The sequence below is a fragment of the Chionomys nivalis genome, chromosome 12 (assembly GCF_950005125.1).
Source record: "Chionomys nivalis chromosome 12, mChiNiv1.1, whole genome shotgun sequence".
Taxonomy (NCBI): Eukaryota; Metazoa; Chordata; class Mammalia; order Rodentia; family Cricetidae; genus Chionomys; species Chionomys nivalis.
This window is the reverse complement of record NC_080097.1, coordinates 45895501-45908820: the sequence shown is the minus strand read 5'-3', so window position 1 is coordinate 45908820 and position 13320 is coordinate 45895501. Positions and strand designations below refer to the sequence as shown.

Genomic DNA, 13320 nt, shown 5'->3' with positions numbered 1-13320 from the left:
AAAAAAAAAAACAAAAAACAAAAACAAAAAACCTTTCTTGTTCCAAAAGCATGTGGTGGAATGACAATAATCAAATGGGCTGTATGAATGTATAATATGGGAACCAATGGGAAAGCAAGGCAAGGGAGAAAAAAATGTATTTAGAATAACTGGATTAGCCTAAGGATGGGCACTGGTGCCATTCTATGGGAAGAGCTGTTGTTCCTCAGCTAACAAAATGCTACTGCAGATAGTGGCTCCTGTGCCATGCCTATCTCTGTTTATGACCTGATTAGGGAACTCAAAAGGCATGGGGACAGTTTAGCCGCCACGACCAGGGGAGGTTTGCCACACACGTGGTCATGAAGGAGGTGCCTTGTATGACGACAAGGCTCTCCTTTTAACAGAGGAACGTGATGGCATGGGAGAGGGACACCGCATAAACAGACCTACGCAGTAATGATGACAGTGAATTCACCTGTTCCTCTCTTCAGGCTAAAGAACAATGTCGAGCCCAGACCGAGCCCCTCAACCACTTTTTGGCATGAATAATAGCAATGGTTATTATAGCCACTTTCTCTTTTAAGAGTTGAGGCGTTGATCAATGACCAGCTCCAAGAGTCGTAGTAGGTAAAGGGATCAGATGGGACCACAACACCTGGCACCAGAGTCCCAATGCTGGGATTTAAAATTATTTAGTAATATGAAGTATTGAGACCACTTACAATGTATCCTTAGGCTGAAGCAGATAGGATTGTTTTCATCTGACCATTCCTTAAATTATTTTATTTTTTATTAAATTTATTTTACTTATTTGAGAGTATGTATGTACACACACACATGCACACACGAATGCCATGACACATGTATGAGATCAGAGGACAGGTTTCAAGAGTTGGCTCTCCCCTCCCACATCAGTCTCAGGGCATCAGGCCCTTTCAGCCAAGGAGCCGTCTTGCCAGCCACCATCTGGCCATTTTTGATTTTTAGAAATGTAATTTCTCACGGATCGGTCAGGTGCTTGTGTATATACAAGGTTCAACCTATGAAGCAGTTGTTTTGTAGATTTTAAATAGTTTGCTAATACGTGCACTCCGAAGTGCGTCCTGTGGAGTTAGCGGCATGTGCGTGGTGGGTGTTCAGTTGGGCATTATTTGCCTCATGTTTCTTATGGGATAATTCATCAAGGACTGCCGCATTCTGCCCACTCCGTCAAGTGACTTCAGAAAGGCAGTTATTACACCCCATATCTTTAAGTCACCCATTCAAATAGGAAGGCAGGATGGTGTCCTGCCCAATGGGGAGGAGCCCTCAGGGGATACACCCATCACCCCTGCGGTCCTGAAAGTGACCCCTTGCACCTTGAGTTTCGGAGGGAGAGTCTGAGGGAATTGCAGAGTGTGAATGGGATTCCAAATGGCACCTTCATTACAATCAGATTCGCCTGTTGTAAAATCCCACATCCCCAGTGGAGTTCATTACGATAACACCTGACCTATATTTCTAACCAGCGAGGTCTTCACTTCTCTGGGAAATATTCTTTACAGCCCAGGGGAAAAGATTTCGTCAGTTCAATTGCTTATGTCTGAAAACACAACCCTATGCGGGCTTTTTTTCTCACTTTTTTTTCCCATTTTTCTAATGAGCCTGATGTGACTGGACCATGCCATAGGGCACTCGCCAGAGACGTTAAAACAGCGATAGAGTCAACAGTCGCTCTCTCTGTCAAGTTCGCCTTGCATCCCAGCCAACACGGAGCCCTGCATCTTCTCTGTGTTCGCTCTCACACTCCTTCAAAAAAAAAAAAAAACTGGCCCAACAGATGTTTTCCCAATCTTAACACAGAAACTTCACTTCCTGGCGGTGGCCGTGTATGCCAAGTTCTAGCTCGGCGCTGGTTTTTTATGCCTGGATACTAAGCCCCTGACAATAGGGGGTTCTAATGAGATGCTGACAGACCCCTCGAGTGCCAGCAACTGCCTTGGCTGGATGCGGATGCAAGGGAGGGTCTGTGAGTTCCAGCAGGGGTTAAGCTGGCCAATCAATCCTTATAAGAAGAAAAGTGATTTTTCCTTAACTCCCAGGGTTACAGAGATTTCTGGGCCAGGCATGTTTGCCTTTGCTTTGGCCTCTAGCCTCACATGGAAAGGTGTCCAGAGACAGTCTCCATTGGAAATCTGTAATCAGCTTTCCCAAAATGGTGTACTCCACTGTCCCCAAAGATGGGCTACTCAACAAGCCTGCAACACCCATGGGGACCATGTCTTCCAAGCCGAATAACCATCGAGCCAACGCAAAGGATGGGACAGAATCCATCCAGGCAGGAATCCAGCCTGCTTCACTGGCAGTCCTAGACCATGCCCCAGGCTTTGGTATTTTTGTATTTTCAGAAGTAAATAAGTAGACATTTTTCTATTGTAAAGCATTAAATGACTCTTATGGAAAATGCCAAACATAGGGAAATAGTTTTTGAAAGAGAGAAGACTCCTTCCTTGAGAAAAGTAAGCTCAATAGCTTGATGCGTCTTAATGAATTTCTTTAGTAAAGAAAAAAAATTCTACGATAATAGAATTCTGACTCTAGATGTTTTGAAAAGCTGGTATAGGCCCCCCCAAAAGAAAGAAATAACATGACATGTCCGTGCAGGTATAACCACTGAAATTTGTTTGTTTTTGGCAGTACTGTGGGGTCAAACCCAGGACCTAGTGCCTGCTAGGCAAATGTGCTACCCAGCAACCATTAACTTTGAAAATACAGCCGTGTGGTTATGACAGAAATACTTTGGATACTGTGACTGGGAGCATGCAGGAAGGCACACGAAAGGAGGATGGAAGGAAGGCAGACCGATGACTAGCGCCATAGATGGAACACCAGGTTCTAGGAAGCCCTTTGGCCACACAAACTAAAGTCCTGAGACTGGAGAAGAGGAATTAGGAGTAATATGTGCCTTAAAAAGTCATTACTGAGGCTGGGGAATCTGGCGTAGCAGGTAAGAGCGCTTGCTTCGCAAGCATGGAGACCTGAGTTCAAATCCCCAGAATCTAGAAAAAAAATTGCCTATGGTAGTGTGTCTATAACCCCAATACTTTGAGGGGGGTCAGATAGAGACAGGAGGAGGATCTCTGGGGCTTTCTTGCTACCCACTACCCACTTAGCTCCAGGTTCAATGAAACACTTGTCTCACGGGATTGACGTAGAGAGAGATAGAGCAAGAAGAAAGATATCATTATCTGGTGTCATGTATGCATAGACATGCACTTCTCTATATACATGAGTACATACATTACAGTTGTCTCTGTCTCTCTTTACCTCCCTCTCCCTCTCATTCTCCCTTTCTCTCCTTCATCTTCTCCTCTCCCTCTCCTCTTCTCTCACACACACTCACAAAATTATCACCATCCTGCTTTTCACAGGAATTTGAGACTTTATCAGTATCTCAGTGTTTCTATTGCTGATGAACACTGTGACCAAAGGCAGCTTGGGGGAGAAAGACTTCATTTTAAAGCTCTCAGGTCACACTTCCTCTCTGAGGGAGGCCAGGCCAGGAACCGTGGAGGCAGGAACTGAGGCAGAGGCCATGAAGGATGCTGCTTATTGACTTGCTCCTCTTGACCTACTTTATCATAACATCCAAGGCATTGGTCCAGTGGCAGCATAGCTTCAATTGTCTGGGCCCTCCCACATCCATCATTAATCAAGAAGATGACCCACAAACTGGTCCACAGGCCAAACTGATGGGAGCATCTTCTCAACTGAGAGTCTGTCTTCCCTGATAAAAACAAAAACAAAATTGACTAGGACATTTCTTCTGCTTTTCTTTTATCAGATGAATTAACAGAGAATTTTGTTTCCAGGCTGTTAAGAGGACAGTGGACCTTTTGTTAGTGATCCTCTTATTTCTTACCTGCCTCCCCTAAAAGGATATTTTCCCATTTTTAAAACATTAGTAGCTTTAATTTCTCCTATATCACAAGTCATATATGTTCATCATAGAAAGTTCTGAAAATATGACAAATGAAAGGGACACATTTGGAAATGCTCACAGTTTTGTCAGAGATACCACAGATCAAATGTTTATCACATCTCTTCACGCTTTGCTTCCTGTACTTTTTTTCTTTAAGTAGAAGTTGGGTTGATGTATATATTGATGTATGTATTGTTGTATAATCTGCTCTGCTCATCGGGGTATTCCAGCATTGCTAAATATTCTTCTCAAATATTAGTCTAAATATTTAAGACTTTATTGTATGGGCTTAAAATGTTTTACCCTACTATGGGTCATGTATTTCCAACTTCTTATTGTTGTAAAAAGTCCTTGAATTTTCTTCTTTTTTGGCACATTTGTGACCAGCCCTTTGAGATTAATTTCTAGAGATTAAATTAGTGGGTCAGATGATATGAACATTTGAACACACTCTATGTATTGCCAAAGTCCCTCTGGAGGGACTGATTCTCTCCTCGGGAAAGAGCCTGCATGAGCTCCCTTGCCTGTTGGTCCTTTTTTAGTTTTTATCCATTTAGTAAATGAAAAATAGCATTTTGTTACCATTGATGTTACTGTTTTCTAATTCTTCCATTGGAGTATACTCCTGTTCAGGTCTCTCCGCCATTTTCATTTGTATTCTTTGCCTAGTTTCTATTTTTTTTTTTTCTGTTCCTGATTAACTTACAGTAAGCAACACATTAGCTATCAAGGGCACAGCACCGCTAAATGAGCATTGCAAACTTTGTTCTTGATTTGACATTTGCTTCTCGCATATGTGAGTCACAGAAGCTTTTCCATTGTGGGTCAATTCTCTCTCGTCTGCTGTGAGTTCGTGGGTCAGAGCGTTGTGTAGGTCACATAACCTTTGAGGCATCTGCCTCTCTCACAGATTTAGTTTTGCAAACAGCTCCGTATCTAATTAGATTTGCTATCACACGGAACCCAAGGAAGAACTCTAAATTTTATAGATTTAATATCGCACTGGCTAGTGACTGAGCTTTTTGCACCAGTTCCCAACAACATGGCATGTGCAACCTTCTTTCTGAACCTTAGGTCTCATCTCTAACCATGTCCATTTCTAGACCTTGCTTCCTCCCAACTCTTTGTCTACCTATTTGTTAGTATAATACGGGTTTTTATTTGCCACATCTTTTAATGTCTAACCGTGTTCTCCTTGCCAACAAAACTTTCTAATAGCATGGTTATCGAACTATATAAAGTTAGAAGTTATGTTGGGTGAAATGCACAGAATTTCTTTAAGACTTTAAATGTTTTGAGCTATAATTTATGTTGGGTGTCATTTGTCATTTCCACAGAATTTTTGAGAAATGCCTTCACAAGGGTTTGCACTGGTCAGCTCTGCCATAGCTCTTTTGTGTCACTTGGTGGCTTCTCCTGAGAAGCTGCTGTGACTTGAGACATACTGTAGGTTGAGTCGCATGTTAGGAAGAGTGTTTGTTAGAATGACGTACATGCTGGGCATGAGTGGAATGGCATATATATGTCTGTGTGCATTTGTGTGTACACGATTTATATGTGTGTGTGCATGCGCACATTTGAGTGTACATGTGTGTATGTATGAATTCATGTGTGTATGTATGTATATGTGTGTGCATGAGTGTGTACATGAGTTATTTCTGTACTTACGTATGTGTATATGTGTGTACAGTGCACATTTGTGTGTGCATGTGTGTACATGTGTTATGTGTGTGCATGTGTATATTAGTGCATATAAATGTATGTGTGTATGTATTTGTACATGTGTGCATATGTGTGTACATTTTATGTGTATGAACATATATAGACTCTGCATACACTTGGAGAACTTTCTCTGATATCTTGCGCAAGAGCAAGGCAGTCAGCATTCCATCAGGGAGTGGAATCATCATCACCCACCTCTAGCTGAGGAGTTATTGACAGTTGAAGACTTCTGGGGAAGGGACAGCCAGTTTTCATTGAGGTGTGACCCCTGGTAAGTGGACTACAATTTAGTGGGTGGGCCTCCACCCATGAGCATGTGAGCAGCACAAATTGGACTTGGTAGATTTTTTTTTAAAAACACATGATGTTTGGAGGGATTGTTGAGGTCAATGTGGATCTAGGGAGTTAGAGTGTGGAGCAAGGAGTAAATAATCAAGATATACTATATGCATCTATGAAATTCTATGAGTTAATAACCATATCATATTTTTTTAGAAGAGCCTTCTCTGTTACCATGCTTGAGTGAGGCTATTACAACAACAGAAGCTAGGGTGTCTTTTTGGAGTCTAAGTTGAGGATTTAATGTTACAGAGGTTAGACTATGGTCAACCAGAGCCTCCTGACTCTCATTCTTTCTCTGGCCTCTAAATCTGATATTAAGGGAAGGGGACATTCTTATATTGCTTTATATTTTATTGATGCTAAAGCCAAATCTGGAAGAGGATCTTAAGATTGGAAGCCCAAACAAGATCTATTCCCAGTGATGAGCCCTTCATCTTGTCTATCTAGTACAGTCAAGTGGTCCAATTTCTCATCGTGACATGGAATTCTGCTCTCCTTTCCAATGCTCTTTTTACTCGTGTTTGCAAAGATGTTAGACATCTATTTGGGTGTGTCTTTCTCCATAGACTTTTAAATCATATTGCCTAAGCATAAGTATTCCTTCGAGAGAAGCTCTCCCTTCTTTTCTTTTTCTTATTATAATTTTGACTTATGATTCTGCTGTAAAGTTGACATACTGGGGGTTGGAGAGATGGCTCAGTGGTTAAGAGCACCCACTGCTCTTGCAGAGGACCCAGGTTTGGTTCCTAGCACCCATACGGAGCAGCTCAGAGCTGTCCGCAACACCAGTTCCAGGGGATCCAGTGTCCTCTTCTGGACTCCTTGGATACCTGCACTCATGTGCATATACCCACACATGAGTAGAAGTAATAAAACAGATGTTTAAGAAGAAAGACATCATGGTGTACATACTGCCTGTGATTGCTATAGGTGCAGCAGAGATGCAGGGGAGACGGGGTAGTGTCTACCTCGGGGTACCAAAGCTTCTGACCTTCAATTCACCTTGTATTTAGTTGTTGGTGCTGTTTCCCCGCATCTCACTTGCTCTTTCTGAGCAAGCTTAGGCACAATTAACAAGCTTTCCTCTCTGATGTAACTTGGTGGAGTATGTGCCATGAGGAGGTGGGGCCCTTTGCTCTTTAAACCGCCTTTATTTTTCTTGGAAATGACCACCCTTAGCCTTTGGCTCCCCTTAAGTTATTATTTAATGTTAATATTGTTAATATTGGTGGTTCTTCTCTGAGCATTATGTCAGGGGAGGCTGACTTTCAGCTTTATTTCCCAAGCGCACTGAAAGTCCAGAGAGGGAGGTGATCTTCTGAATGTTAATCAGCTCCTGCACAGAGTGAAGAAGTAGCTCATGGAGGGGCAATCATGTGCTCTTGGCCCTGAACATCAAACCTCTAGGGCACGGGAGTTGCCAGGTGGCGCACAGTTCCAGATAGGGCTTCTTTTCAGGGTAAAAAGAAGCTTCCCATTCTGCATAGGCTCCCTGCCTTGATGCCTGCCTTCCTGGACTCGCAGTGGGAGGAGCATTCTGTCTTCTCACATGGCCTTCCTTTCCTCCAATGGGGTCATTGCCACAGTAGCTGTTTCTGTGGCAATTCCACCTAGGTGGGGAGAGAATGTTATTGCATTTGACATTTTTTTCTGATTTCTCTCTTTCATTTTATTGGCTATATATATATATATTGTATGAAGTATTCACTTTCAGACTCCTGCTTCAGGGCCATATCTATGCTTACATACATATACATGCATGCATACAATGACTTTAAGTAGCTCTAAAGAACTGTAAGTACTACATCTGAGAAAACACATGCTATCATCTCTCTGCATCTGACTTATTTTGCCTAACATCATGGTCTCTGATAGGCCAATCAGAAAATGGACTGATGGGGCACATGATCATTCTCTAAAGAGGTATGAATGGGTGTGCCATACTTGTGAAAAATATTTCCACTACCTTAGCTGTAGGGTAAATGCAAATTAGAACAATACTGAGTGTCTTTCTCACCCCAGTAGAATGCTTATCACCAAAAAAAAAAAAAAAAAAAAAAAAAAAAGCAATAGCAGATGCTGGCAAGGATGGAACACTTCCACATGACCAGCATGAAATGTAAATTGACCCAGCCACTATGGAAATAGGTAGGAAGATCCCTCAAGTCTGTTGTTTTTAATCACTGGTACTTGAACCAATTCCCGGGAGTTAATAATTTCTCAAGCAAATTGCGGAGAATGTGTATGTTGAGAAAAAAAAGAACGACAAGCCCCCTCCTAAAGAGTGTCACGACTTTGCTTCCAGTCATGTCCTCGAGCCCCACCGTCGGATCCTCCAGCACGTCCTCCATCCTCCCGTTTTCCTCTTCAGTTTTTCCTGCTGTCAAGCAGAAGAGTGCCTTTGCCCCTGTCATCAGGCCCCAAGGCTCCCCTTCGCCCGCCTGCTCCAGTGGCAATGGGAATGGATTCAGAGGTAAGAGAAGGGACCGGCCACTTTAGGGGTGCATGTGACCCAGGGTCCTGGGGCAGGCAAAGGAAGGGCAAGCATCCCAGCTTTGCTCTCTAGCTCTGAGCACTCGCCTACAGAGTTCCTGGAACTTTTGTGGTGGGACATGAATGACAGGGATGCTGGTCTGACGCTTCCCCCAGTCCTGGGTTAGTATGGGGGTGAATGAGGCCAAGCCGAGCATTTGCAGGACATGGAGTTAGCGGTAGCAAAACCACATGTTCAACCCAGGGCAGCCCAGGATTGTGCTTTCCATAGGGCCATTCACTGTTTCTGGAAGGTGCCTGTTGTCCCTTTCAGGTGCCTTGTGGTTATTTCTTATCTAGCTGACTTTACCATCTGCCCTTCATGTTCGTTCCCATGGCACATATGGAAGGATCCATCAGGAGCAAAAACTCTGGCTATGTGCTGGCCAAATTGATAGCAGGTGCCTGATCAAGGGGTGAAGTAGGGAAGGAAGAGGGGGGAAAAAGCCATACCATTTCTAAGAACAAAAAATTAATATCGCCCGTCAAAGCCACTTTTGAGCAACGTCCTAAGATGTAATATGGCATGACGTAACACAAATGTGATGAGTACATGAGAATCTAATCATCCCGCTGAGAATGGAAGGCAGCTGATGGCAAGAGAGCAAATTGGAACCTGCTGAGCACCGCGGCTCACTGGTGACCCGCATTATTTTTGACTGTTTCTCATGTCTTGACATGGAAACATTTACGACAGGCAGTGTTGGTCAGCAGAGCTTTGTGGGGACCTGGGATGGGCTGTGCCCTTCTGGGGACCCCAGCTCTCGGTGGCTTTGCTGAAAGCGGATGTGTTCCACATCTTCGGGGATTAACCGTGAGGGTAGCCGAGGGAACTTGAAAGGCATGTCGGGTTTCCAGCCCTAGGGACTGTGACATTTTGACAGAGATGACAGAGAAGCTGTCAAAGCCATTACTGGAAACCCAGCTCTCGGAACAGCCATGGAACATTCCTCCCAAGAAGCTGGGCTGTGGAAGTCCATGCCACCCAACATGTGGGTAGTTGGAAACATCTGTATATTGGATGGGACTTTTTTTTTCATCCAGATGTCTAAGCCATAGAGAAGGAGCACAGCTTGTAACTAAGTGTCTCCACCCACCCTGTCTCTCATCAAACACCCCCCAGGCTCCATCTTGTCACTCAGAGCAGGATTAGAACTTTCTCCACAAGGGCTGTGTTTCCATCCTGGGAAATAAACACCATGGGGGCCCTGTCTGATGTGTCCCCCTCCTCACACCCTGCTGGTGAGGATGTCTCTGCCCCTCAAGTTCCCTGTCTTCATTCATTCATCAACATTAAGCTGAAAGGGGAATAGAGTGAGGAAATCGAGGCTCTGGCTTCATGATTCGTAGTGTAGACCATACTCCCTGAAATGTGCCCTGTAGACAAGGCTCTGCCCCGATACTCGGCACACATATCCTCTTCAGATCAGCCCATTCTCCTGATTTAGCTGTACCGCTGATTTGAGGCCACACAGCTAGTGATTGATGACTTGAATCCAGGCACTCGGGCCCTAGACCCTGTGCTCTGACAGCACACTGTCTCTCCGGGGACAGTTCACTCGTATCTACTTTACCACCGGGAAAGAGGGAGGGGATTGCTTTCCTGTGAAACACCCAAGGTGAGAAGGACCTGGACAAAGTGCGAATAAGCATCTATCCACCATGAAAGTCACCGATGAAAATGCCCCTCCTCCCCGATGGTTTCTCTAAGTACAAAGTCAAGGTCACTATCTAGCAGAATTCCAACCCATCTTGTGTTGGGTGGATCAGGAAAAAGGGCATGAATGAAGTCTGCTGTTCTGAGCCTTTGGGCCTCTGCGATCTATATGAAAGAAAGAGCTGGAGAGCACTGGGTGCAATAGGGAACAAGAGAGGAGGCGTGCGAGACAGGCTTCTAGCCCCCAAACACTATGCTTACGGCACTTTCCTGTCCCACCCTCTGCCTTACTCATGAGGCATTTACAGTTGATGAATCTAGATTGTTAAGGTGATATTATATGCTGTGTGTCTGATTCATTTTCTAGCTCCCTCCAGAAACACACACACATACACACACACACACACACACACTTCCTACACTCCTGGATAATTACAGCAGTTGTTATATATCCAAGTCATCAGGGAATGTCCAGAATTGAACTGCCTTTATTGAAAACTTACATCGATTCAATATATAGTAATACAGGCAAAAATAATTAAGGCTTTGCTAGCTGTGTAAGACCTTAATCCAGATCTCACAAACATTCAATAAAGGCTGTATGGGCAGGGAAACAGACAGCTGACAATTTTACCCGAGAGAACTGGCTGGGGTAGGAAAGGAGGGGGAGGGGAGGGGAGGAGAAGACAGGAAGGGGAGAGAAAGAGATGGGGTTGGAGAGAGCATGAATGGCCAGAATTTTGGCTATTTCCTTGGAAGCATCGTGGTGAGCATAACTCAGAAAGATACTTGTATGAGTCGTTGTTTCCATCCATGTAATATAGACAAGAGAAATCCAGGAACCAAATGCCAGAGACGTTTGAAAGTTTGGATACAAAGGAACTTGTCGTCACTTTCCATGTCCGTAAAAATCCTCTGGGCTTGTTACAGCACAGCCAAGGATAGAGGGGTGCGCTTTGCTCTGTGATCCCCTACTTTGTTCATGCCTCACACAGACGGAAAAACATCAGGCTTGATGCTCCCCAGACACATCCACATCCTCTTCACTAGACGGAGGAGGCAGTGGATAATGTATTTGGATAGGGCGTGGGTAGTTGGGACTGGGTGGACTCCCAAACTAGTAACGAAATGAAGTCTTTTTCAAAGACCAGCATTTCTAGGTGACTATCGCCCCACACCATCAGTGAGCACTAAATAAGAATGGATCTAGTTTAGGGGGGAAAGTTCATGAAGATACTTAGGGTGGAGAGAAACCCCTGATTTTTTATAACCAATGCCTAAAAAGCCAACAGGCTCAGCATTTATTTCCCTTCTGGCTTTACCCAGTGATGTGGGACATGTCTTTGCTATTTAGTTTGTTTGTTTACTTCTGTTGTCCCAAGATGACCCCTTAATAGACAAAAATGACAAAGGGCTTGCCAAACGAACATGGGGACCTGATGTAGGTCACCAGCACCCAAGCTTCTGTTAGCTCAATGCTAGAGAAAACCCACTCACGGATGTACCGCTCACCAGCTCCCTGGGTTGTATTACACTATCTTGCTCCCACACCTGCCCTCCTTTCCCGATCAGCTTTTCCACAAAAAGACTTGATGTTTTAATCCTGTGCCGCTCTTTCCCTGCAGCCATGACGGGACTTGTTGTACCCCCAATGTAAAGAAGAGGAAGAACTGCTTTCTCATAGCACAAAACTACTTATTCCAATGGACCAATTATGAAGGAAGCACTCTGAGCTCACTGGGGAGAGTTGCGCCCCTGAGTGGCCACGTTGGACAGATTTGGGAAGGCAAGGAGCCGCCATCTTGGTCTCATGATCCTCACGAAGCACTGACAGTAACTAACACAAGCAAGGACAGAAAGACATCATCGGCGTGGTCAGTGCTAAGAGCAGAAACACAATTCTTTGTTATGAACATTACGAAAACCACCTTCCTATGTTTGTAAAATATTTAAGAAAAACATTGGCAAACATTCATGCTTAATATTTTGGATACTATTTGTTTTTCTTTGTAGGAAAAAAGTTGAAAGTTTCTATTTTCTATGAATCCTTTCAGATACCAATTTAGTTTATGCAGAAAAAAAAATTGAACAAAACAGGGTACCAGCATGGGAGACTTTCTTAAAAATGAAACCTGAATTGAATGAGGAAATGTTGTATGTGTGTTTGCTTATACCTTAAGCTCTTTAAAAAAACAAAACAACAAAAAAGGGAAAAAAATTAAAATGTTTTACAGTTATTTAAATAAATAAACGCGTAACTTATTGTAAGTAGAAGTAGAAATTAAGACTTTTTTTTTTTTTTAGAAGAGAGGAATCTCTCTTCCTGATGTAAAATGAAATCGACACAAGCAGGTAGTGACGAGTTTTAACGGTGTGTGGTTATTACAGTTGCTTATTAGATTCTTATCCCACATCCCTCTTTTTCCATCGTTTTACCGACTCATGCACAAGAGCACTGTATCTTGTGTGGATTCCCACAGAGCAATCCGCTGCAAAGCCAGACTCAGAGAAATGCTGGCCCGTAAATGCTCCAACCCATCCCTTCCTTCCCAGACCCGCTTTCTAAAGAGTTTCCCAGATCGGTTGTGGTGTCCACCCTTGGTGTGGCATTTTCAAAACTACATTCTTTTCTGAGCAATGCAGGGTGTGCCTGTGTTACCGTCTATCCCTAGATCAGAACTGCCTCCGAGAAGGGCCAAAGCTACGCTGTCCATGGGCTCTGTAGAACTTCTCCTTGACAGAGCTGTATGGTTCTTTCTCTTCCGGTGCCCAATTTAGGCATGGAGGCAGGAAGCTCCACAGAACTTTGCAGAAAGAGGTTGGGGTAAGTCTTTGACTGTTTCCTTTCTATGCAGAGTTTTCCTTTTGTGTGATTAAAGTCCCTCAGAAAAACTTGTATCTGGGAGGAGTGGGGAAGGGTGTAGAAGAGAATACTAAAAAATCCTCAAGCTTCTGTCCCTCTGCCCAAAGACATGGACACTGGGATTCCTTGGAGATTGGGGGATTAGTGGTAGCTGTGTTCTGAGCAGCCTGCATTGGGAGCCCTGTGCTGCCTACCTAGTTCTTAGGAGGGGAAACCCTGCAGTAGTTGCTAACCACGGTAGACCCTTCAAGATGTGTTTGG

General features: G+C 43.9%; 1 protein-coding gene across 1 annotated transcript in view; it reads left to right on the top strand.

Moving 5' to 3' along the window:
- Positions 1–12940, top strand: part of Ebf2 (EBF transcription factor 2) — a 194769-nt gene extending 181829 nt beyond the window's left edge. Inside the window, exons 15-16 of the mRNA XM_057785942.1 lie at positions 8313–8480; positions 11822–12940. Coding sequence (XP_057641925.1) covers positions 8313–8480; positions 11822–11853 — 200 coding nt within the window. The 3' untranslated portion in view covers positions 11854–12940. The remainder of the gene's footprint in view (positions 1–8312; positions 8481–11821) is intronic.
- The last annotated feature ends 380 nt before the right edge of the window (positions 12941–13320 follow it).